This window comes from Rhamphochromis longiceps, linkage group LG14 (genome assembly GCF_057381845.1).
Source record: "Rhamphochromis longiceps isolate RC_006_pf linkage group LG14, R_longiceps_female_GT1.1, whole genome shotgun sequence".
In the NCBI taxonomy this organism is placed as follows: domain Eukaryota; kingdom Metazoa; phylum Chordata; class Actinopteri; order Cichliformes; family Cichlidae; genus Rhamphochromis; species Rhamphochromis longiceps.
This window is the reverse complement of record NC_140570.1, coordinates 27582105-27605994: the sequence shown is the minus strand read 5'-3', so window position 1 is coordinate 27605994 and position 23890 is coordinate 27582105. Positions and strand designations below refer to the sequence as shown.

The 23890-nt window shown below is 41.8% G+C and overlaps 3 protein-coding genes and 1 long non-coding RNA gene across 4 annotated transcripts; 2 read left to right on the top strand and 2 right to left on the bottom strand.

The window, feature by feature from the left end:
* The first annotated feature begins 6008 nt into the window (after positions 1 to 6008).
* Positions 6009 to 7787, top strand: LOC146654263 (uncharacterized). The gene is made up of 2 exons (XM_085379690.1): positions 6009 to 6332; positions 7221 to 7787. Exons 1-2 carry the CDS (start codon positions 6073 to 6075, stop codon positions 7489 to 7491), a joined length of 531 nt encoding a protein of 176 aa, XP_085235816.1. The 5' UTR covers positions 6009 to 6072; the 3' UTR covers positions 7492 to 7787.
* A 43-nt stretch (positions 7788 to 7830) lies between these two features.
* LOC146654262 (uncharacterized) lies at positions 7831 to 9317 on the bottom strand. Its single transcript, XR_014907157.1, has 2 exons — positions 8930 to 9317; positions 7831 to 8095 (listed from the first exon to the last, which is right to left on the bottom strand). It is a non-coding gene; the product is annotated as an uncharacterized LOC146654262 (long non-coding RNA).
* Positions 9318 to 9910: 593 nt separating this feature from the next.
* Positions 9911 to 15805, bottom strand: LOC146654261 (extracellular calcium-sensing receptor-like). Its single transcript, XM_085379688.1, has 9 exons — positions 15666 to 15805; positions 15248 to 15542; positions 14991 to 15077; positions 14498 to 14767; positions 13263 to 13469; positions 12896 to 13171; positions 11139 to 11366; positions 10918 to 11041; positions 9911 to 10824 (listed from the first exon to the last, which is right to left on the bottom strand). The coding sequence occupies exons 1-9, from the start codon at positions 15773 to 15775 to the stop codon at positions 9911 to 9913; spliced, it is 2511 nt and encodes an 836-aa protein (XP_085235814.1). The 5' UTR covers positions 15776 to 15805.
* A 2727-nt stretch (positions 15806 to 18532) lies between these two features.
* Positions 18533 to 21699, top strand: LOC146654260 (extracellular calcium-sensing receptor-like). The gene is made up of 7 exons (XM_085379682.1): positions 18533 to 18793; positions 18889 to 19178; positions 19272 to 19567; positions 19888 to 20093; positions 20232 to 20453; positions 20535 to 20658; positions 20801 to 21699. Exons 1-7 carry the CDS (start codon positions 18533 to 18535, stop codon positions 21697 to 21699), a joined length of 2298 nt encoding a protein of 765 aa, XP_085235808.1.
* Positions 21700 to 23890: the final 2191 nt, after the last annotated feature.

Below are 23890 nucleotides of genomic sequence, written 5' to 3'. Positions count from 1 at the left end.
CATTCATTCACAATAAATCAGCAGTCTAATGTAATGCAAATCAGTCTAACAAATGTAATAGTTATCACCTTCTTCTAATTCAGGAGAATAATGCAAACTAAAACTACATAATAATTCACAATCATTAATTAGGGGTCTAACATGGCATAAAAAAATATTGTAATCCTACAATCATCATTTTTATAGTGGCGACCCTTCGCATGAGTGATATGGGTAGAGATTTCCATCTAGTCAGATCGCCTTCTACTTTCTTTAGAAGTGGGATGTGCTTTAATTTAGTTAAGTCTAAAAGCTTAGGCGAAACATTAATACCTAAATATTTAATATTTCTAGATTGTAGTGGGGCAGAAGAAGACTTATGGAAGGAGCAGTTAATGGGAAGAACTGTAGATTTTGGCCAGTTAATTGAATAATCTGAAACTCTTGAAAACCAGTTTATTAGAGTAATTACCTCAGAGAGGTTGGTTTGTGAGTTTTGCAGAAAAAGCAACACATCATCCGCATAGAGACTGATTTTATGTTCTATGTTCTTACATTTTATGCCCTTAATTGTTGTAGCCTGTCTACGAGACTACTGTTGGGCGACTGTGTTTCCCTTTTTGCACCCGCGAAGGAAAACATGTGAACATGTGCTAGGGTCTCTCTCTCTCGCTTACAAACACAAATGATTGTCGATAGAGAGAGAGGCAAGCTCCTAGAAGCAAGCTGTCCCATCCTGGGCAGCAAGCTGATCCTTCAAAGCACCGTTTAACGACTGCAGGAAATTTCCCTGCAGGTTAAATTCACCTGCCTCAGTGGCGGCGGTACGGAAATCAATCAAATAGAAATGAATACCATGGAGTGTGCATACAGTGCAGCTGCACTCCAGCAGTGTGAAGCAGTGTGACAGTTCAAATGTTTAGGAGGGAGATGTCGAGGAGAAAGAAACTGTTCCTGTGTTGGGTGGTCCTGGTCTGCAGGCTTCTAAACCGTCTGCCAGAGGGCAGCAGGTCAAGTCTGCTTGTGAGGGGTCTGTGATTATTTTCCCTGCCTGTTACACCAGTCCCCGGCCTCCTTCCTTCCACTTAGCATACAGCCTCAGAGTGCTGGATTTGGAGGATTTGGGGATTTGGGGTCTCCTCCTCTGGCCAGCTTACTATCCCAGGAGGGTACCTGATCATGGGCAGAGTGTAGGTGTTGATAGCCCGGATGTTGTTCTTACCGTTCAACTGACTCCTCGTGGAAGGCCTGACCCTCTACAGGTACTTGGTGGTTGCAATTTTTCTAGCAGTTCTGAGTGGTTTCCATTTGCCTGTGGGAAGATACTTGTAGCCGTCCTGTGGCTGATGATTGTTCCATTCCATAGTTGGTATCAGTATCCAGTCTTGTTAGTGATCTCACTGAGGGGGGTTTAGGCCTATGCAGAACAGCAGTGGGGACAGAGCTGTTCTGCATAGATCCCACACTTGATGGTGAAATTGGCCTCTAGTTTTACACGCCACGTCCCAATTGAGTTCCTGATGAAGGCTCTCAAGGTCCTGTTGATCTTGTACAGTTCTAGGCATTCCAGGATCCAGTTGTGGTACATTGAGTCATAGGCCTTCTTTGTCACGGTCTGTGTGGCAGACCGTGGGAGTGTAGGGAAGGAGGACCCAGGCGCGGTGCTCTATGTACAAGCAGTGCGTTTATTTACAGTGATGGACAGACATGACAATAAATCCCGTGCTCTCCCGACTCCCGTGACGTGTCCTCTTTGCAGTGCTAGTTCTCCTGTCTCCGCTTCTCCGTGATGAGCACCCCTGTGCTCGCTGTCCTCTCGTCTCCCCGTAACTCCTGGGGACATAAGAGAGAGGAAGCCGTCAGACACACAATAATGCAGCAGACTCAAACTAGGAACTGGTCGTGTCAGGGTCCTGGGTCGGAGTGACCCAGGATCCCTGAGCAGTTATGAATTATATTATTATTGTATTGATATTTGGTGTTGCTGTCCTTCTCCCTGTTTGCGCGTGTGTGTGTATATGTGTTTCTGCGGGCGCCTTCAGGCCTGGTGGGTGCGGCCCAGCTGGCGGACTGGCCGCACCCGAAGCCACACACCGGCTGCTGATCAGGCCTCGTCGGGGGAGCTACTTAGGAGAGTCTTGGAGCTCCCACTGACGCGGGATCATTGCTTGAGACTCCACGTTAGTCACCCAGTTGAGCTTGGTTAGTGTGTGTATGCCCGCGGTTGTATGTGTCCTGATGGCTGCTTCTATTGTGTTCCCAGGAGAGGTGTGGAGTGCCAGACAGCAGCAGCACGGGGGGTGCTGAGACATGGGAGCGGAGAGCACAAACACTGGGAGAAGACACGACATGGGAGTCTGGGGAAAGCACGGGGATTTATTGTTGTTTAGTTCCATACACTGTAAATAAACGCACTGATTATGTAACGGAGCGAAGGTGATTTTTTTTCAGTGTTTTTAAAGGAGGGGAACCTTGCTCCAAACGGACAGAGCAGTGGAGCCGCCAAGGGAACGCACACGAATAAAAACTGCATAGTTAAAATATAATTTATTATATTTAAATAGTTAAAAATCTAAAATGAATTAAAACAACCCTGGCCAGGGGATAACACAATAAAAATCAATAAAACACAACAGTAAAAGTCCAGTGGCGTCCGCCACGGTATAAAAGTCAAGAAGAATTAAAAATCCAGTGAAGCAGTGCAGGAGGGAAACCCGGCAGCATCCTCGCCTTCCTCTCCGCGTTCTGTGCACCGGTGCGCTAAAGAAAGGAAGGCAGCGGCAGTCACTACTCTTTTAGGCAGCTTTCATTCATTAAAAGGGGACAAGTCAAAAGACTTAACCTGGGTGGGCAGAGCTCTCAACTCCGCCCGCTGCTTCTTTGTAACCGCCAATCGGCACCGGCCCGCCTCGCCGCCTCTAATCTCCCGCAGTGCTTAATCTGGCCTCCTGTTGCTGCAGCAGTCGGACCGCTCGCTCCGCATCCCTGGTCGCTGACACTGTATCCTCCTGCCCTGCTTGACACCAAGCTCCACCAGTCCTATCTGTCACTGAGCACTCTCTGTAAATTACCACTCGCTCCTTTCCTCTCAGGTGTGTCCAATTAGTAAAACGGGAAAAGGGCGGAGTCTCTCCAGGACAAATTGACAGATGCAACCAAAACATGCAGTATAAATAAAACACTCCACAAGATATAACCAAAACATGCAATATAAAAAATAAATAAGCACACTTCACATTAAAACACAGCAAAGTAAAACAACATCCGTCCTCCCCTGGATGACATCTACACACAGAGCACCGCGCCTGGGTCCTCCTTTTCCTCACACCCCCCACGGTTTTCCTTGCCAAACCGTGACAGGTCGAGAGACTGACGGGAAGCCACGCAGTGATCCAGCGTCGGAGAGAGCTCCACCACACTCTCAAGTTGCTCCTCCGACAGGCCTGATCAGCTGCAGGTGTGTCAAGGTCTTCAGGTGTGGCCAATCACCTGCCAGGGCCACACCCACACACCTACATGCACATATGTCTACAAGCAGGGAGAACAAGGGACAGTGATACAAAATACATACATTATAATATTAGTCCATAACTGCTCAGCGTCCCTGGGTCGCTCAGACCCAGGACCCTGACATTCTTGTAGTCAATCCAGACAGGTTGCAAAACCACACAAATCCCAATGAAAGTTGAACAGAACACAACTGAAATAGAAAAAAAACACAATTCCATGGATTACATTGCCCCCTTTTCCTGTTTCATATGTTAGGCTATGCCCTCTCTATTTTTGGTAATTCCACACCGGTGGAAACCCAAACAAAACATGCATTAAGAAGCCCTAATTCCTGTGTCTCAATCTCGTGGCCTATGTCACCGCTACTCGCGTCCGCATAATGAAGTGAAGAAATATTTTTTACAATTATTACTCAAAAATGTATTTAATATGAAGACAATAGTGTTACAGGCATAGCCCTAAAGAATGTAGCCTCATGGGCAGTGTATTCCGTGCCGCAGGGAGAATGTACTGCTATACACATTATGTGTCTGTGAGCGTGAGGGAGGGAGAAAAAGGAGAGTCAAAAAGTACAAGTTGTCACCGATCAGAAACGGGAGATGGAAATATAATAATAACCACAGCAGCCAAAAAGAGTGCCTGATGAGCCCAGTTGTAAGCAAGCTGCCAAGACTGGACTGTACACTGTGTTTGTGTTTTCCTCCGAAACAATAAGTTCTGTTGGAGCAGCGTTTCAATGCCTCTCTCTGTCTCTCGCTAGCAAAGTTGACCCAGACAACAAAGTAAAGCTAGTTCCCAGCTACGAGTCTGACACTGAACCCGACGTATTAGCCAGAGGTCCCTAACCCTAACCCTTAAATGCACCTTAGAACACACATGCATCAACACTACAATGAGCGGGTGGAGGGAGGTTTGGAGTCTTCTCTCACCCCGATTCTCTGCGGCCTGCTGGAGCGGGGGGGGTAGGAGGAGGAGTTGGCCGTCCGACTGCGGTCTGGAGTGTGGGGCCTCCCTGCTGCTGCTACGGAGTCCCGGCGGTCTGCCTCCCCCCACCGCAGGGAAAAGGGTAACACCACCTGGGTCTGGGTGCAGTTCCCCCCTCCAGGGGCAAGGGTACCTAGACCCGGTTTGTAGAGTACGCTTGGGGAGTGTGATCGTGTGTACAGCGTCACTTTATGTCTGTCTCCACGTTGGTTGAGTGTGGAGTAAGTGCATATGAGAGCATGAGGGTGGGAATGGATGTTTGTATATGTGTGTGCCTGTATGTCTGTGTCTATATGTCAGGTTGGGTGTCAAGCGCCACCTCTCTGGGGACATCTCAGGCCCTCCAAGGTTTGGAGGCCTATCTCCCCCTACTACCACTTCCCCTGCCAGTGGCGGACTCCCTCAGACATCGGTGCGTTGGTGGTTCTTTGAGTCCAGGGATGGGCGTCCAGGTACACACCGGCTCACTCCTTGGCGGCCGCTTATCGGGGCCTGGAGCCTGGGGCTCGCTCGGGCCACTTCGGAGGTGGGGTGCCCCCGGCCTCTCGGCCTGGGGCTCGGTCACTCAGGCACGGCTGGCTGCCGGCGGAGCTCACGGGCGCGTCACTGCAACTCCCCCTGGCTTCTGCTCCGCGGCTGCTGAGTGAGCCCTCATTTGGGACTCTCCTCAGCTCTTTCTGGGACAGTGGCGCGGCTGCCCCTCTGTTGGTCTTCCTTGGTCTCTTGTGTTCTGGGGGCCTCTGGATGTCTGGAGTTTTGATCTCCTCCATACCTGCTTCATGCCCTGGAGGACGGGGCTGTGGCCCCCCCACACCCTCTAGCAGATCATTACATGAAGGAACCTTTTAAAAAAACAAGCGCGTCCATGCTCACAGGTGTACACACGGGTGATCACACCCACAAACTACACCCTTTTTGGCTCCTACCTCAAAGCACACTGTGTTCTGTTGATCTTATGTGCTGCACAATAATGTTTAATATTTAGTATTTACTGTCATATTCCCATATATCATTGTGATGTTGTTTATTCTATTACTCTTGTTCTCTTCTGCTTGTTTTCTTTTTTCTTTCTCAGCAGGTGATCCAGGTGATTGATATATGCATTTTTTTTTCTGCCCATTCTGTTGGTTTTTGTCTTTTGCCCTTCTCCCCCGTCCCTCTTCTCAGCTGTTTCTCTTTCCCTCTTTCTTTCTCCCCTTCTTTCCCCCAGTCAAGTCTGTCCCGTATTCAGTAAGTGAAAAAAAAAAAAAAAAAAAAAAAAAAGCCAGAGGTCCCTTTACTACGGTTCAGAGCCGCGGACCTGTTTTATACGCACGGAATAGTTTTCTATACGAGATCGCTGCAAAAAGTGCAGCCTTACGGTGTGTTCACACCGAACGCGATGGACGCGAATAAAACGCCCCAAACGCCCCTAATTTGACGCGTGTACATTCGCGTCTCAACGCGTGTCCAAGAAAAATCCATCGCGCGTCAAAATATGATATTTTGACGCGCGTGAACCGGAAATGTGGGAGGAATGTGGGAGGGAGTTGTGCCAGACCTGGTTTTGCAAGATGGCAGCTATCGAGCTAGCGCTTGAAGAGAGAGTCTCCCTTCTCTATGTACTGTGGAGAGCAGAGCAGCAGCGTAAAAGACGTTCTCGCCATACCTGGGTCCATCAGGTCCTCCAGAGGCATGAGCAGTTTGGTGAGTTTCACCACTTGCTCCAGGAGCTGCGCCTGGATGACGGCCGATTCCAGCGCTATCACCGTCGGCCAGTTTGAGGACCTGCTTTCCCTCGTCGGTCCCAGCATTGCCCGCCTAGACACCAACTACAGACGCTCAATCCCACCTGCAGAGCGCCTGTCCGTCTGCCTGAGGTTAGTAAAACTATTTAATACGGTAGTCCTTTATTGATATCTGTGCTAATATGCTAATCCATCCAGTTATACACTGCTAACATGGATGTGCTATGCTAACAGTGAATGCTGTCGGTGTTTACTGAAAGCAAACTGTGGTACAGAGACGACTCTTTATAATATTTCTAGTGATACTCAGAAGGTCTCATCAAGTCCCGATTTAATTCGATTTATGCTGTTATCAGTGTTTGAATGATAGCATGGCTGTGGTGTCACATCAATGTATGCGCTCGGTGTTTGCTGATATCAAACTGTAGCATTAGGACCACTGAGTTAACCTTTGTAGTGATACTCACTCCTTTTTATTTAGACCTGGTTTAATTCTGGGATAGTTGAATATTTGTATATAATCCCTGCAGCTGTCAGACTCTATAGCAGGGGTCACAGCCTTTATTAAAACAGAGTTAGATAAAACTGTGAACAGTTTGGTTCATCTCTAGTTACATGGTTCTATCTTGATAAGCTGTCTTATCACAGATTAATTTTTCAAAAATATTAATGATTTAAGCAAGGAAAGGGCTACATGTCAACACACAACTCTTTATTTCTATTAATGTTTTACTTCATTCCTACCTGATTGACATGTTTAGGAATTATGAGTGATTGGCTCACTGTAGTTGTGAAAGTTGCTACCAATCAAATTATGATATGTTAAAGTTAAAACAAAACACAACTGTTTTAGATATTATCTAATATACATTTTGTAATTATCCTTATAATTACAAAAGGTTTTATGTAAGATTCATGTTTTGTGATTTAAATCTGACATCACAAAAGTATTTTGGAATTTGAATAATGTATTTTGTAACTGCAGCACACATAATACTAATTTTGAACAATTTTGTCCAGGTTCCTTGTCACCGGGGACTCCTTCAGGACCATCGCGTTCAGTTTCAGAGTCGGTGTGTCCACGGTGAGCCAGATCACCCCCCAGGCAGCGACGTCCATCTGGGACTGTCTAGTGGACGACTTCATGGCTGTGCCTTCACCTGGAGACTGGCGCTCCATCACAGAGGGATTCCAGGAGCGCTGGAACTTCCCTCTGTGCTGTGCAGCTCTGGATGGGAAGCACATCCAGACAAAGGCACCCCATATATCATATAGGAGACACACACATTGATATACACTAAATATTCATTTCATTTCTTTTTTGTGGTGCCCAAATTGATGCACCTGCTTGATTTTGTTTAAACAATTATTGCACACTTTCTGTAAATCCAGTAAACTTCTTTTCACTTCTCAAATATCACTGTGTGTGTCTCCTGTATGATATTTAACTGACATTTTTTATTGTAACAACCAACGATTTATACAGGAAAATAATGTCTATTAACAAGGTTGCCCAAACTTCTGCATCCCACTGTATCAGTATATTTTGTCATTAGTATAATATGAAATAAATTCTACATGTGTCAAGTCGTGTGCCAACATTTGCTGTGTAGTAGAACTGAGACATTAGTCATTATAAACATTTATTTAAAATAATATTAAAAGTCTCAAACAGAAAAACATTAAACATAAATATATAAAATATAAGAATTTACAGAGAGACAGGAATAAAAAGGACCAGCTGCTCTCCAGAGCAGGAACAAGGCTGAGGAGGAAATGCTCCATTGGAGACTGGTGTGGCCTCTTCAGGGACTCCAGGATGGCCAGCTCCACCGCCGATGGACCGTCCTGGGACCCGTCCCTCATCTGCCTCGGAGCCGTCCTCCTCTGTGGGCCTGTAAAACAGCACAAAACACAAAGAAATGAGAAGGCTGCTACTAGATTTTAATTTCAACATTGGAAAAAAAAAAAACAATAACAGGATATAATCAGATTGGTTGTAGATATTTAGTAAAGGTGATCACAAGGGAATCCCACCGACTAAAAAGGTATCAGTGCTTGCTGTACATATCTGTGGGTGCAGCAGCAGGAGCTCAGGGACTGGGGATGCTCTGCTGCAGAATCAGTTGGTTCTATCAATACAGTATTAAATGTTAACAGGTTGGATATAATAATCGTAGAGTAGACAGTGGTCCCTCATTTATTGCAGGGGTTCTCAGAATAACTAGCCCCTGGTCACAGTTCTCACAATTGATTCTCAAAGTGCAAACCTTTGTAGATTGCAAAACGTAAAAGTATTATTATGCCGCGGTTTGTCTTCATCTGCCCGCCACTTTCGTGCGCCTTTTTCCCTCACAGTGCAGGTGTCTATTTCCGAATGAGGCTCATAGTTATGGGTGTTTTTGTGCTGTTTTTTCTATTGGACGCGATGGTTATCAAAACCAAACGTGATAAATTTGGCAAGCGCAGGAGATTTGTCAATCAGGCTGCAGAATGCAATGCTGTACTGTGCAATAAAAAATCAGCGAAAAAGCAAAGCAGTGACGGATGAACAGCGGGACCACTGTGTGCTGTTTATTAATAAACAATAAAATATATTCCTAAATGATAACATGCATAAAAGCAGAATGGTATTTGTACGTCAGTGGGAAAATAGCGGTGGCTTGCTAGCTTTTGTGCGGCTTCCCCGGGTCAGTGAAAACTTTCAAAAGAGAAATGAATGAACTTACCAGGTTGCCCGATCTCTTCACATATCTTCCTCCAAGCTCAGTCCTTTTTATTCCTGTCTCGGTACAGAAAGCAGCTGGTGTTGTACAGCTCCGAGTTGTTTGCTACCGCATTGATTAGCCTTCCCCTCCATTGAAGTATGAAAGGCTTTGGCTGGATCTGCCCCTTTGACCTAGGTAACAGCCACGTCACCAGGCTCCTGATTGGTTGTCGCGGCGCGATTTGACGCTGGAGTTCAGATTTTTCCAACTCGAGCGGTAGACGCGAAACGCGCGTATGCACAAAGTGCAACACAAAAACTCACGCGCGTGGTTTTATTCGCGCGTCAAACGCGCCAGACGCGCTACACTGACGCGCGTTTCACGCGTTTTGGCGTTTTCGCGACGCAAATCTGCTTCCGAATTTTCGCGGGACCCGCAATCGCGCGTCATCGCGCCTTTCCATTGACTTTACATGTAAACCTGACGCTCTATTCGCGTCCATCGCGTTCGGTGTGAACACACCGTTACGTAATGTCCACCCTACTGTTATTCATTTTATATTAAGATTTAAAAATCTAGTTGGTATTGGTATGGTAAGTAGCCTTCAGTAATAGTAATAAATCACACAGCAATAGTACATTCATACATGTTTTTTTCCTTAGAAAGAAAATCAGCATAGACAAATTATTATTTTTTTCATATATTTCAAACCCTCACAAATGCAATCAGGCAAATAATAATAAATAATAGTAATACAAAGAATAACAAGTACAACAACAATTACAGTCATTTAATCATTAATGTAATAATTTAATTCTTGAAACACTTCTACAAAGCCAACATTTCAATATACTGGTTCTTCTTCAGGGAGGAAGCAATCCAGTATATACTATGGTTAAAAAAAAAAAAGCAAGAATGCAAATACAAAGCAACAGTAATGCTAATACATATGCACTTAAAATAGTTTATTCATTTTAGTTAAGACTGCTGAAAACTGATACCTTATGACTTTGCCGTGCCACGACCAATTATTTCCTTTTTTGTGTTTCGCTCTGGTTTCAGCAGAATTATGTAACATTTTGGTCCAAACAGTGCCACCAATAGGCCAAAGCTTGAGGCCAAAATGGCAAATACCTCTACTGCATCTGCATATTTACCTGGAGAGTTGACATAAGCAGGAACAAAGGCCACCCACACGGCACAGAAGATCAGCATGCTGAAAGTGATGAGTTTGGCCTCGTTGAAGTTGTCTGGAAGATTCCTGGCTAGAAATGCTAGCAGAAAGCTAAGGATAGCCAGTACACCAATGTAACCCAGTAGCACTGCAAAGCCAACTGTAGACCCAACCACACACTCAAAAACTATTTTGTCATTGTAGTACTGAGTGTTTTTATAAGGAACTGGTGAGGAGGATATCAGCCAAGCAGTACATATAGCTGCTTGGATTGAAGTAAGAACTAATACTGTCCCTCTCTGCTGTACAGAACCAAACCACTTAAGATTGGTTCCCCCTCCTGGCTTTGAGGCTTTAAACACTGCCACAACAACCATTGTTTTCACCAGGATGCATGAGACACAAAGCACAAAGCTGATCCCAAATGCTGCATGTCTCAGTTGACATGTCCATAGCCTTGGTCGTCCGATGAATAACAGTGAACACAGGAAGCATAGTTTCAGTGATACTAAAAGCAGGAAGCTCAATTCTGAATTGTTGGCACGGACGATAGGTGTGCTGCGATAATGAGTGAAGATCCCCAAGACCACAGCACAGATAAATGTACCCAACAATGAAGCAGTTGTCAAGCAAATACCCAGAGGTTCATGGTAGGAGAGGAACTCTGTTTTCTTAGGAACACAGCGATCACGTTGAGGGCTTGACCAGAAGTCTTCGGGACAACTGGTGCACTCCAAAGAATCTAGTGTAAAGTGGAAGATACATTTTTTTTGTATTTTCAGCATTCACCCTAGTGAACCAACTGCTTATATCAGAAACATTTTATGATACTAACCTGTTTCATTGCTGAACTTTCTTTCAGAACAACGCACACAGTCGAAACAGCACGCAGGTTGCCCATTTTTTCTAGCCATGCGAGTACCTGGGGGACAGCTTACACTGCACACTGACTGCACTGGCTGCAAGGTTAGTTATACCACATATATTGTACACAACATTATTGTATTGTACTGTGTCACACAGAACTATTTAAAAACAACATTAAACAGAAGTAACCTGTTTAGAGTCAGAGTTCCAGAAGATTTTGTCTTCATCAAGTCTGAGTTCTTCACCTTTCAAGGCTGTCTTCTTAACCACGCCCACATTCTGAACCTTCGTACTTCCATCAGGTAGCCATTGCCAATTCATGATATCATATATTGGCAAGGCATCACCATTTTCATCAAATGACACTTCATCTCCAAATGGAGTAGTGAAGTGAACTTTTTCCAAATAATGCATCAACTAAAAAAAATAAGATCAAGAGATTACCATTGAAAGGGACGTGAAAAGGAGACTTGATTATAGACTCAACTGATCATTCTTAATTCTCAACTGATTTTATTACAGCAACTAAGGATAGTTTAGTTTGGCATTGCAACTTGTGGAATAACAGAATTTGCAACATTGTTTTTTATTTCAATTTACTGAAATTAACAATCTTTAGTCACCACAATGTCTAGTCAAATGTGCAGTTATTCATTTTTATTTTGCAAATAAATTTGCTCATCTCACACATGTAAAATAACTATGTTCTAATGACAATGTTAATAAAATCTTGTGTTTCCAAAATCTGTCTTTAACACCAATTACTCACGTGAAAAAGAAGTTCACAGGAACACTCTTACTATTTCCATAGGAATTAAAAGGGTAAGTAGCAGAAAGGTATTGCTACTCACATGTACTTTATTAACTGATCATCAGCAAGTGTGACCACCTCTATATAAACAGAAGATTCAGGAGTTTGGTGTTCTAGAGCATTCACGTGTGTTAACACAATGCCAAATTCTTCCCAGGAGAGTGCGTCCCAGCAAGGTTGCCTGAAAGTCAGACTATGCACTGCTTACAGAATTTCCAAAAACCCAAGATCTACATTACAGATTCTACAAGATTAAATTATCATGTTAAATGTGTAAGTTTGTGACAGTACAATTTGAAGAAAGCTAAAGTGTTGCAATGGACGAAGTGCTGTACATAAACATACCTACAAAATCAAAATAACTAAAGCAATGTTGTTAAAAAAAGAGCCAGTCTTCTGCAAAAATGTGAGACATTGATAAATCATACAGAAATTGATTGCTCCAAGTTAATGCTACTAAAGGTGGTTCTCCAAGCTATTGAATCAAAAGAGAGAGGGCACACAATCTCTACTTTTAAAATTAGGCTTAAAACTGTCCTTTTTGCTAAAGCATATAGAGGGATGGATCAGGTGAACCCGAATCCTCCTGTAGTTATGCTGCAATTGGTCTAGGCTGGTGGGGGATTACCATAATGCAATGAGTGTTTTTTCTTCAGTCACATTTCTCACTCACTATGTGTTAGTAGACCTTTCTGCATTGAATCATACTTGTTATTAATCTCTGGCTCTCTTCCACACCATGTCTTTTGTCCTGTCTTCCTTCTCTCTCCCCAACCGGTTGCAGCAGATGGCCGCCCCTTGCTGAGCCTGGTTCTGCCTGAGGTTTCTTCCTATTAAAAGGGAGTTTTTCCTTCCCACTGTCACCAAAGTGCTTGCTCATATGGGGTCTGATTGTTGGGTTTTATTCTGTATGTATTATTGTAGGGTCTACCTTATAATATAAAGGGCCCTGATGCAACTGTTGTTGTGATTTGGTGCTATATAGATGAAACTGAACTGAATCGAATTGAAAGAGTGTACTTAGTTTTTCACAGTACTGTATAACGTCCCATTTAAACATTCTTTTTCACTTGAGTGTAAGAGCTGAATTTTACAACAATAAAAATAAATGTTAGTGTGTTAACCAATACCACACCTGCCATGGCTCTAATTTTTGCAAAGTAGCACAGCTGTTCCCACTGAAAGGCCCCCTCCCAGGTGCACAGCGTAGCATGTCATCAAGGGCATATGCAAGAGCATACACCGCCTTGTAAATATTATACTCAGGCCTGAGGTTAGAAACATCCAAAAACTCAGTCTCCATATTTGCTAGTTCTTCTTGTCCAGTGCAGAGTGCTCCCCCACCTTGTAACCAACCTGATGGAGGTGGAGCAAATCTACACTGAAAGGTGTATTCCCAAAACTGTCTTACCTGAAAAATATTTCAAACAGTCTTAAAAAAGATATTTTCATTTTTTTTTTAATTTTGTGAGTACAAGTGTATTTTAAAGTTACAATCTTACCATGCTATTTCCATTGTTATTTCTGTCATAAATGTCAGGATGCATTTTCATTAGAAAATCCCTGAGCCCTGGTATTTCTCCTCGACGAATGGCAATGCCCAGAGTGCCACTCAGATATGGCATGTGTCGGGTTGTTTGGAGTACAGCTGCTGTTGTCCAGGCTTCACTAGCCATCCACTGCAGCCCTGTTACATTCTGCTTTATCACCTATTTAGAAATATAAGGAACAAAAAGAATCTGTACATAGTCTAGGATTGAATCATTACAAATCTTGAAATCATTACATACAGGGATGGAAATTGAGATCTCAGTAGTGGTAGGAAATGTTGGTTTACTTGCTATGCATTATGCTTATTGGTTCTTTTTTGCACATGTGCTACAACCAGCTGATTTTGGTTCATGTGACAGAGGAGGAAGATAGTGGCACAGTTTGATGAAAGTAATTTTCATATCCACTATGGACATTACTTTTATTTTTTTGTCCAAAAGGACATGAGCATGACGGTAAAGTGCAAACTTCAACCTGAGCAAAAACAACTGCCTCATCCTGCTAACACAACTTCAGATCTTTACAAGCATCTGCAAAGATAGCATGCTAATGCTAAACTAGCCAAGAATCAAGCATGATGTTAAAACTGAGGGAATGATGACCCCAGCCCAGCAAACAGACCTTGAACTTCAAAAGGTAACAAAACCAGTCACGAGTAGGCTGTAGCCTCCTATTCTATCTGTTCATGTTTCTAAAGTAGAATCTCTGTGGCAATGACTTTGAAGTCTCTTTGTGCTGTTTTCATCTTTGCTTTGTGTTGTGGGCTTTGTTTTCCTACCCGAAATACAAGGAGAAAGATTATATGTGTGTCCTAATTTGGATAAGGAGTTGTGCTGGTGTGTGGGGCTGTAGCCTAAAATGCTAATTATGAAACAGAGAAAAAACAGAGAAACGCAAAAGTAATGTAGCAAGTAGTATAACGAATTTCTTTCTCCTGAGAGTAATTAAGTAGCATACTACATTACTTTAAGAAAAGTGAGCTGGAAAATATATGTAATAAATTACTTTTTTTGACTAATGACCCCATCACTGATCACAACAAAGAATGGAAATACCTCCAGCATCCATAAATATTTGACCACACAGCATGCAATTCATTTGCATGAATATAATGTCTGTAATATAATTTACATCTCTAATTACTAAGCAAGAGGCGGCTGATGAATACAATTTGATTTAGATATACCTCCTCCATTAGTTGAATCATGTGGATTTGATGTGCAAAGACAATTACCACACGTGCTGTGGACTTCTTCATCACCTCAACAATCCTCCTTAGTTCAGCTGAGTTTTCACCCCAGGGCAAAATTTCTGAGTAGGCAAGACAACTTCCACCAGACTGAGCCAACGCTTGTCGAAATGATCTCGCTACATGGACTCCATAATCATCATCACTTACCAGCAGACCAGCCCACGTCCACCCAAAGTGTTTTAGAATTCGAATCATTGCATGAACCTACATAAAGACCAGTGAAATTCTTAGTTTAGGCTTGAATTATATTTCAGTGCAAACAATAAAATTACATAATCACAGTTTTTCTTTCTAATCAATTTGCACAATACGTAATCCAGAAAAAAATGAAAAATTGAAAAAAAAAACTGCGTTGTTTAGTTCGGGGTAACTTACATCAATTCACTTGCTGTAAAATACATTTGCTCTTTGTAGAAGAAAGTTTTACCTGAAAGGCATCACTTGGAATGGTTCTAAAGAAAGACGGAAACTTATGACGGTCACTTAGACAAGAGCATGTTGCAAAATAGCTCACCTATCAAAAAACACAATTGAAATCAAAACAGATTGATGCTGAGAAGCTGGAACTAATATACAATGTATATTTCCTATTTTTTCATTTTGTCATTTCTCACCCTAGTGAGAAACATTAACTTTAATACAGCATGCCAAAAGCACATGTAAAATACAGGACAGGAAACTTACAATTGGCATTTTAAATAAACCTATTACATCAGAGGTTGCAATAGAAAATGTTGAGAAGGAATCACCCACGATCCCTACAACTGGAGGGGTCCCCAAACAGTTCTCGTGAAGCAGAAACTTTTCCTCCCGACCACTGACTAATGATAATGCAGCACTGAATCCAATTACAAGTGTGGCACAGTTGTCATAAAGACTGTATCCAAGAGTCACATTAGGTAGCAGATTGGCGTTTTTGTTGATTTCATCAATAGCAAAGGCCATTGTCATGGCATGCCTGAATCCAGGAGGGTCAAACCTTGTAAAAAACAAAACAAAAAACCCCAAAAACTCAATATTGAAAATTAACAAAAGTATAAAAATCTGCACCAGTGTTTGCTTTCATGAATTGGTGCATTTAATGCATGAATATAGTACTTACCCTTGGCAACTCAACATGTTTGGCTCTGAGGTAAACGTTAGCTCAGGGAAAACAGAGGTGTAGTGAACTTCAAACAGCCCCCCCAAAATCACATCTCCAGGTTTGTGCATCCCATTAAGATAAAACTGTCTCCTTAACTTGCAGGTTGAGAAAAGAGACTCTGAGATGAAAAAGTGGGATGAGAAGTAAATCATGATCACATAGAAATACAAGAACTTCAGTGTGTCAAAAAATGGCCCCATAATGACTCTTTCTCTTTACACCACTTTTCTTATCTTAATTAATGCTTACCTCATTTTATATCTCCTCTGGTTTCTTTTTCATTGTAGTATAGCACCACCTACATGCATATTTTATGACAGGGCATCCACTTTCTAGGTACATATTAGCTCATTAGATAAAGAATACCCTAATGACAATGTCAACTTCTGGACAACTTCCAGACTATGCAAGATTTAGTGCAAGTAAAGTAGAGTAGTAAAGCAAGTAGTAGAATCAATAAATTCGGCATTACTAACTTAATATATTTTTTGCTGCTGCCCCTGCGGCATTTTTGTAGAGAAGACAAAGTTGCTATTTTTGTAAAAAAACAAAAACAAAAAACAATAAAGGCCATAAAAGTGCTGTCAAAATTAACACGTTAACAAAGATTAATCAGTGATAATTAAAAATAAATAAATAATGCAATTAATGCATCTGGAGCGCAGAATGACTCAAAATCCCTGAAACGTTTCTGTCAACGCATTTCAGGCAGTTTGTCCAAGAGTTACATTCGCACATGTGCAAATGGGCAGTAGGTCTGGCAGTGATGATAAATGCACATTGGCCCTCTTGATGGGAAATTTGAGTATTAAAAAAATAACAAGACTGAACAGTTGACTGACATAAAGTCGTATGCACATTGTGGAAGAAGGAATTTTCTTCTTCAGCTTAAAATATCACATTGACGCGATGCATACATTAGTCGGGCCTGCTGCTAGCACATTGGCTAACGCGTCACTCAGCTTGCAACGAACCACCTCACAGCGTATCGGGGGCTCAGTACGTCTACCTCGCAATTTTTGACTGACACAAATGGCAAGTGGATTGCAACAAACTGCAGAGCTATTAATATCGTTGAGAAAACGCGGTTTAAATAGCTTTGGTTCTTATTACCATTATCTATTTGTTTCTTACTGTATTACTATTTATATTTCATTACTGCACAGTTGGTGTGCAGCTTCCATAATTTCGCTGTGTATATGTACAGTGACACAAAGTGCTGTTCCATTCTATTTTATTCTATTCTTTTTCACAGAAAAACTACTGCTTATAAAAACATAGAAGAAAATTGGCAATGTAAATAAATCAAGTTTCTTTACTTACTTGTCTACAGTTTTATCTTTAGTACTGTTAACACTATGGAGACCAAGACTCACGCGTAGACATGTATCTTGTTGATTGTATGTTAGGCTTATTCTGTACAGCTGGCTCTGAAGTCAGTGACCACTCAGAGAAATCTAAGGAGTACTGGCCATTATACATGCCCGTGGAACCTAAATCTCCAGTTCAGTCACCCATTCTTGCTGATGTTTGCTTCCATGTTTTTACTTTACTTTTTTTGTATAGCAACAACAACGCTGATCAGAGCACCTTAAATTGTGATTGTGATTCCAGATAAAGTAAGAGCAATTCTATCTGAGCAAGTACTGGCTGACACTGAAGAGAAAAGGTCTTTTTAACCAGAAGAGGAAAAACAGCAGAGAATATAATAGAAACAGTCATGGTTATGTTTTTCATTTTTGGTGTATATATTAGTATTAGCCTCTTTTTTTAAGTTGTTAGTATTTTAAGATGTGTTTTTGTGATTAGGCTATAATTCAAATGTCTTCAGTTGACAGTAAAAGATGAATTGCTCATATTTTATTTAATCGTGTTGTCCACTAGGTGGTAGTAGCAGAGTGAGACTTTACAATTATAGCTTCTTTTAATATTTCTTAGTAAATTTCCAGCATTAATTTGCCAAAGACTCTGTGTGGAAATATTGTACAGTTACATGACTGCAAACATGCCAACTTAGAACTCTCAACACATAAACTGAGCTAAATGTATTAAACATCAAATGAAGAAATACTGAATGATAAGATAACTTTAGGATATCTCCAAGCCTTATCGGGGACAAAGTTTTGTTTTGTTTTGTTTTGTTTTTTTAGCTAAATGAATCCAGCTAAACTCATAGTATCTGTCAAGGCTATTTGTAATATACACTCCTGTTTAGAGTAATGAATGACCTTTCAGACTTTTAATCAAAGACCACTGCGTAAGATCATGTCCTCTTGAAGGCGTAGAGCAGAGCCCTTTCTCTAAAACCCTATATAAATTCCACTTACACACATACCTGGCATCAGGGAGAGATGGCAGTCTCAGTTCTTTTAATTGGTCTGGTATCTGCTCTGTGTTTGTTTCAGCTGAACTCAGTTTTTGCCTTGGGTGTGTCTCTGGATAGTCTGAATCAAAGGAGTAGCTTTACAGGTGCTTGGGCTGGTACTGAAGCTTCTTCTGTGAAATGTAAGTTGCAGGGTAGCATTCATCTACCTGCATTCTCAATGGATGGGGACTTCATTATTGGGGGTGCTTTCTCTCTTCACTCCTACACGCAAACAGTGAGCCATGATTATACCATCATGCCTGAGCCAGTAAGATGCAAAGGGAGGTCAGTATGGAAAAAATTATGAACATGTTGCATGTATTGTAATGGTAATCTTTCTTGCTGTGTGTTATCTGTATGAAATTTCATCTTAACAAAATCTATGTAGCCTACAATTTTAACAGTGAGGTGACTGTCTGTCTGCAGCATAAATGCCGATGAGCTGCAGTTGTCACATGCAATGGTCTTTGCCATAGAAGAGATTAACAACAATACAGAGCTGCTGCCCGGAATCAGGCTTGGGTATCAGATCTATGACTCATGTGCATCAGTTTCCATGACAGTGCATTTGGCATTTCAGTTTTTGAATAGCTTGGACCTTGTGTTTCACACTGGCAAAAACTGCTCCCAGTCAGGTATGGTGATGGCTGTTGTTGGTGAGTCTGGGTCTACGCCATCCATCAGCATGTCACGGATCATCAGTCCCTTTAACATTCCTCAAGTAAATACTTTAATTTTTTTTTTCAAACTAGGTGTTTAAAATATGCATGCACATCTGCAGTTCTTATAGGATTACCTTGTCTTCTTTTGTTTTAGGTGAGCCCCTCTGCCACATGTACATGCTTGTCTAACAAGCAGCAGTACCCAAGTTTTTTCAGAACAATCCCCAGTGACCAGTTTCAAGCTGCTGCTCTAGCCAAGTTGATAAAACACTTTGACTGGACTTGGATAGGTGCTGTTCGGTCAGATTCGGATTATGGAAATAACGGCATAGCATCTTTTCTAGAAGCAGCACAGAGAGAGGGGATCTGTGTGGAATACTCTGTATCTTTCTATCGGACCCACCCACATAGCAGGATTCAGAAAGTAGCAGATGTTATCCGCAGGTTTCTATATGATGTGGGAATTTAGTTTCATTTATTTAATGTAATCTTTCATGATGTTATGAGACAGTCAAAAAAATTATTTTGTCTCTAAAGGTCAAAGGCTGTAGTTGTTGTGGCATTTGCATCTTCAGGAGACATGAAGATCCTGTTTGAGGAGTTATCACGTGAGCCTTTCCCACCTCGACAATGGATAGGCAGTGAGTCATGGGTGACCAACCCGGGATTAAGGAAGTACAGTTTTCTCGCTGGGACCATTGGATTTGGAATTCAGAAATCTGTAATCCCAGGTTTCAGAAACTTCCTGTTGAATCTCTCTTTTGCTCAAGTGGCTGTATCACCATTGCTTACTGAGTTCTGGGAGGATTCCTTCAACTGCACAATAAAAGAAAGTGAGAAACATTTTTCGTTTTTTGTTTTTCTTGGTTGTTAGAGTTTCTTGTAAAATGTCTGGTCTTAAAAAGGCCAGACATGTTCTTTTTTGTAATTTAAGCAATTTCAAATTCAACATAATCAAAAAGGTCCGTTACTGCAACAAATCATAATCTATATGTTTAACCTTTAGGTCAAGTTTAGGCAGTCAGCCAACACTATTACTGTGGCCCCTTTTCTCAAACGTGACTCTTTGTTTGTTGAGTGATATGTTCAAAAGATATGATGTTAAATGGATGAATTCAATTGTCTGTCATTTTGGTGCCTTTTTTATTTTTAGGTAATTCTGCAGGAAAGAAAGTATGTAATGGAACTGAAGATATAAAGACTCTCCAAACCCCGTACACTGATACATCTCAGCTTAGAATTAGTAACATGGTGTACAAGGCTGTGTATGCAATTGCACATGCCATTCATAATGCATTATGTCAGGGAAGAAATGTCACAGCTCAGTGTGACAAACTAACCAAATTACAGTCCAAGCAGGTCAGTAAAAACGAATCAGTCATTGCCAACATGTTTCACTGTCTCTAAGAAACGTTAAGTGAAACATTACTTTTAGTTGTTCAAATATTGTTTTGTTTTTTCTTTCCACTCCCTTTATGTCTCAATTCATCCTTACAGATTCTAACTGAGCTGAAGAAAGTAAATTTTTCCCGAAATGGATATGATGTGTCATTCGATACTAATGGGGATCCTGTGGCTATTTATGAGTTGGTTAACTGGCAGAAAACTATGGCTGGCATAACTGACATAGTGACTGTAGGGCTGTATGATGCATCACTGCCAGAGGGCCAGGAGTTCCAGATTAACAAAAACATCATCTGGATGGAGGGCAGCACGAAAGTAAAAAGTCAAATTAATGTAATCTTTTCAGTTTTATAGCAAACATTTACATATGTTACGCTGCCTTTTTATATTACACAGGTGCCAGTGTCAGTGTGCAGTGGGAGTTGTCCTCCAGGAACTCGTAAAGTGCTGCAAAAAGGAAAACCCATTTGCTGCTATGACTGTACCGCATGTCCTGAGGGAGAGATTAGTAATACTACAGGTAAAGTAAAATGCTTGTCTGTGCATGTAAAATGTTTTTATGATGCAAATCTGCAACATCGAATACATTACAAGAATAAATTTGTAATCTATAAAGCCAAAATTACAAGAAGCACCTTAACTCCTTTTTTTCTCCCATTCAGATTCTGCTGATTGTTTACCCTGCCACATGGAATTCCAGCCTAATGCAAAGAGAGACACTTGTATTCCTAAACCCATAGAGTTTCTTTCTTTTCAAGACATCCTAGGAATCATCCTGGCTACATTCTCAGTTCTTGGTGCTTGTCTGACTATTATCACAACTGCTATATTCTTACGTCACAGGACATCTCCAATTGTCCGAGCCAACAACTCTGAGCTGAGCTTCCTGCTGCTCATCTCACTGACTCTGTGTTTCTTATGTTCAATAACTTTCATTGGAGCACCATCTGAGTGGTCCTGCATGCTGCGCCACACTGCATTTGGCATAACCTTTGTACTCTGTATCTCCTGTGTACTTGGGAAAACTATAGTGGTTTTAATGGCTTTTAAAGCCAGACTTCCAGGTAGTAATGTGATGAAATGGTTTGGTCCTCCACAACAAAGAATGACTGTTATGTCTTTCACCTTTATTCAAGTTTTAATATGTACTATTTGGTTGGTACTTAGCCCTCCATTCCCAATAAAAAATCTAACCGCATACAAGGAGAAAATCATCCTGGAATGTGCATTAGGCTCTGCTGTTGGCTTCTGGGCTGTGCTTGGTTACATTGGCCTACTTGCTTCCTTTTGCTTTGTTTTAGCTGTCTTAGCCCGCAAGTTACCTGATAATTTCAATGAAGCCAAGCTTATCACCTTCAGCATGCTGATATTTTGTGCAGTGTGGATCACCTTTATCCCAGCATATGTCAGCTCTCCTGGAAAGTTCACTGTGGTTGTGGAGATTTTTGCCATTCTGGCCTCCAGCTTTGGACTAATAATGTGTATATTTGCTCCAAAATGTTTTATCATATTGTTTAAGCCTGAGAAGAACACCAAGAAACATGTACTGAGCAAAAATTAATCATAATTTAGTGGTTTAGAAATTGTTAATGTTACAATTCAAAGTCAAAATTGCATATAATTGTAAATCAATTTCTGGATACTGGCTACACATAATAGACAACTGCCTGACTACACATATGCACCTACACAGACATACAAACTTCTGGTATTTTCTCTTAACAGGGTCTCTCACATGGTATTCATCATCAATACTTTCATTATTGTTTGCTATTATTACTGCTATCCATATTATTATTATATTATATCATGTCAGTGCTGACCGATTTGGTTTAAATGAGTCTCTCTGTGTTGGTGGGTGATTGGGGAGTGAACTGGGCATCTGCACTGCACCCTCAGCACTTTTGGTGACTTGCTCTAGACCCAACCGTTTCAAGTGGTTAAAAGGAAAGTCATAATTTAATAAAATCTCTTATCTCTGTATTTACATAATGATTGATTTATTTTTTCATTTATTTTTGCTACCTATACTTTGTAATGACACTACTATAACTGTTATTTCATATTATTATCATTATTATTGTTGTTATTATTGTTATCGTTATTATTATCATTATGGGCATTATTGCATTTGAGAGCATTTTTATTTCTTTATATAGTTTATGTAGTTTGCATTACTACATTAAATTATTTCATTTACCATTTCAACCAACACACAAACTGGACTGTACATAGTAAACAGATACTGGACTCACCTTAATAATGTTTTTGCACAACTTGCTTGTCTTTTTTGTCTGTTCACCTGTCCTTACTGGACCTGTTTGTCTTGTTTACCTCACAATAAAACTAAAAAAGAGGAATTCCACACCTTCAAAGCACATAACCGAGTTCTTCTTCTTTGTTATTTAGAAAACTTTTTCTGTGAAGTTATTATACATTTTTTAAATTATTGTTTGTATGTGTCAATTTATCAGAATCAGAATCAGAATGGGTTTATTGCCAGATGTTGAGGTTTACAACATTAGGAAATTGCTGCGGTGCTTCAGTGCAAACAATAAGAATTAAAGTGCTATGTAGAAAGAAAGATATGTGCATGAGATATACATGAGATATATACATGAGAATAAGAATTATGAGTGCTACGTAGAAAGATATATACATGAGTGCAGGTGGTGATCAGTGCCAAACATGAAATGATGCAGTGACACAGCGTAGGGTCATGTGTTAGTGGCGGGGACAGTCATGTGGTTATTGTTCATGTGTCCAACAGCAGAGGGGAAGAAACTGTTCTTATGGCGAGAGGTTCTGGTGCGAATGGACCGGAGCCTCCTGCCTGAGGGGAGCAGGTCAAACAGACTGTGTCCAGGGTGAGAAGGGTCAGCTGAGATCCGGGCTGCCCGCCGCAGTGTCCTGGAGGTGTACAGGTCCTGCAAAGATAGGAGTCTGCAGCCAATCACCTTCTCAGCAGAGCGCACAACACGCTGCAGTCTCTGTTTGTCCCTGATAGTGGCTCCAGCGTACCACACGGTGATGGAGGAGGTGAGGATGGACTCGATGATTGCAGTGTAGAATTGCATCATCGTCTGTGTTGGCAGGTTGAATTTCTTCAGCTGCCTCAGGAAGTACATCCTCTGCTGGGCTTTCTTGATGACGGAGGTGATGGTGGGCTCCCACTTCAGGTCCTGGGTGATGGTGGTACCCAGGAAGCGGAATGAGTCCACAGAGGTGATGGGGGTGTCAGTCAGGATGATGGGGGGGAGTGGGGCTGTGTGCTTCCTGAAGTCCACAATAATCTCCACTGTCTTCTGGGCATTCAGCACCAGATTGTTGTGGCTGCACCAAGACACCAGACGTTCAACCTCCCTCCTGTAGGCAGACTCGTCCCCGTCCGAGATGAGCCCAATGACGGTGGTGTCATCTGCGAACTTGATTAGCTTGACAGACTGGTGGGTGGAGGTGCAGCAGTTGGTGTACAGGGAGAAGAGCAGAGGAGAAAGAACACAGCCCTGAGGGGAGCCGGTGCTGATGGTCCGGGAGTCCGAGACATTCTTTCCCAGCCTTTCCCAGCCTCACATGCTGCTTCCTGTCCGTCAGGAAGTCAGTGATCCACCGGCAGATGGGATCAGGCACATTCATCTGGGAAAGCTTGTCTCGGAGATGGTCTGGAAGGATGGTGTTGAAGGCAGAGCTGAAGTCCACAAACAGGATCCTGGCGTAGGTTCCTGGGGAGTCCAGATGCTGCAGGATGAAGT

Bases quoted from the DNA above. Each gene is read 5' to 3' on its own strand.
- LOC146654260 (XM_085379682.1), top strand. From the start codon at position 18,533: ATGGTCTTTGCCATAGAAGAGATTAACAACAATACAGAGCTGCTGCCC. The intron at 19,179-19,271 runs GTTTCTATATGA...TTGTCTCTAAAG, and splicing joins GTAGCAGATGTTATCCGCAG to GTCAAAGGCTGTAGTTGTTG. The intron at 19,568-19,887 runs GTGAGAAACATT...TTTTATTTTTAG, and splicing joins CAACTGCACAATAAAAGAAA to GTAATTCTGCAGGAAAGAAA.
- LOC146654261 (XM_085379688.1), bottom strand. From the start codon at position 15,775: ATGCACAAACCTGGAGATGTGATTTTGGGGGGGCTGTTTGAAGTTCAC. The intron at 15,543-15,665 runs GTAAGTACTATA...GTTTTTTACAAG, and splicing joins AACATGTTGAGTTGCCAAGG to GTTTGACCCTCCTGGATTCA. The intron at 13,172-13,262 runs GTAAGATTGTAA...AATATTTTTCAG, and splicing joins ATAACAATGGAAATAGCATG to GTAAGACAGTTTTGGGAATA.
- LOC146654263 (XM_085379690.1), top strand. From the start codon at position 6,073: ATGTACTGTGGAGAGCAGAGCAGCAGCGTAAAAGACGTTCTCGCCATA. The intron at 6,333-7,220 runs GTTAGTAAAACT...AATTTTGTCCAG, and splicing joins CGCCTGTCCGTCTGCCTGAG to GTTCCTTGTCACCGGGGACT.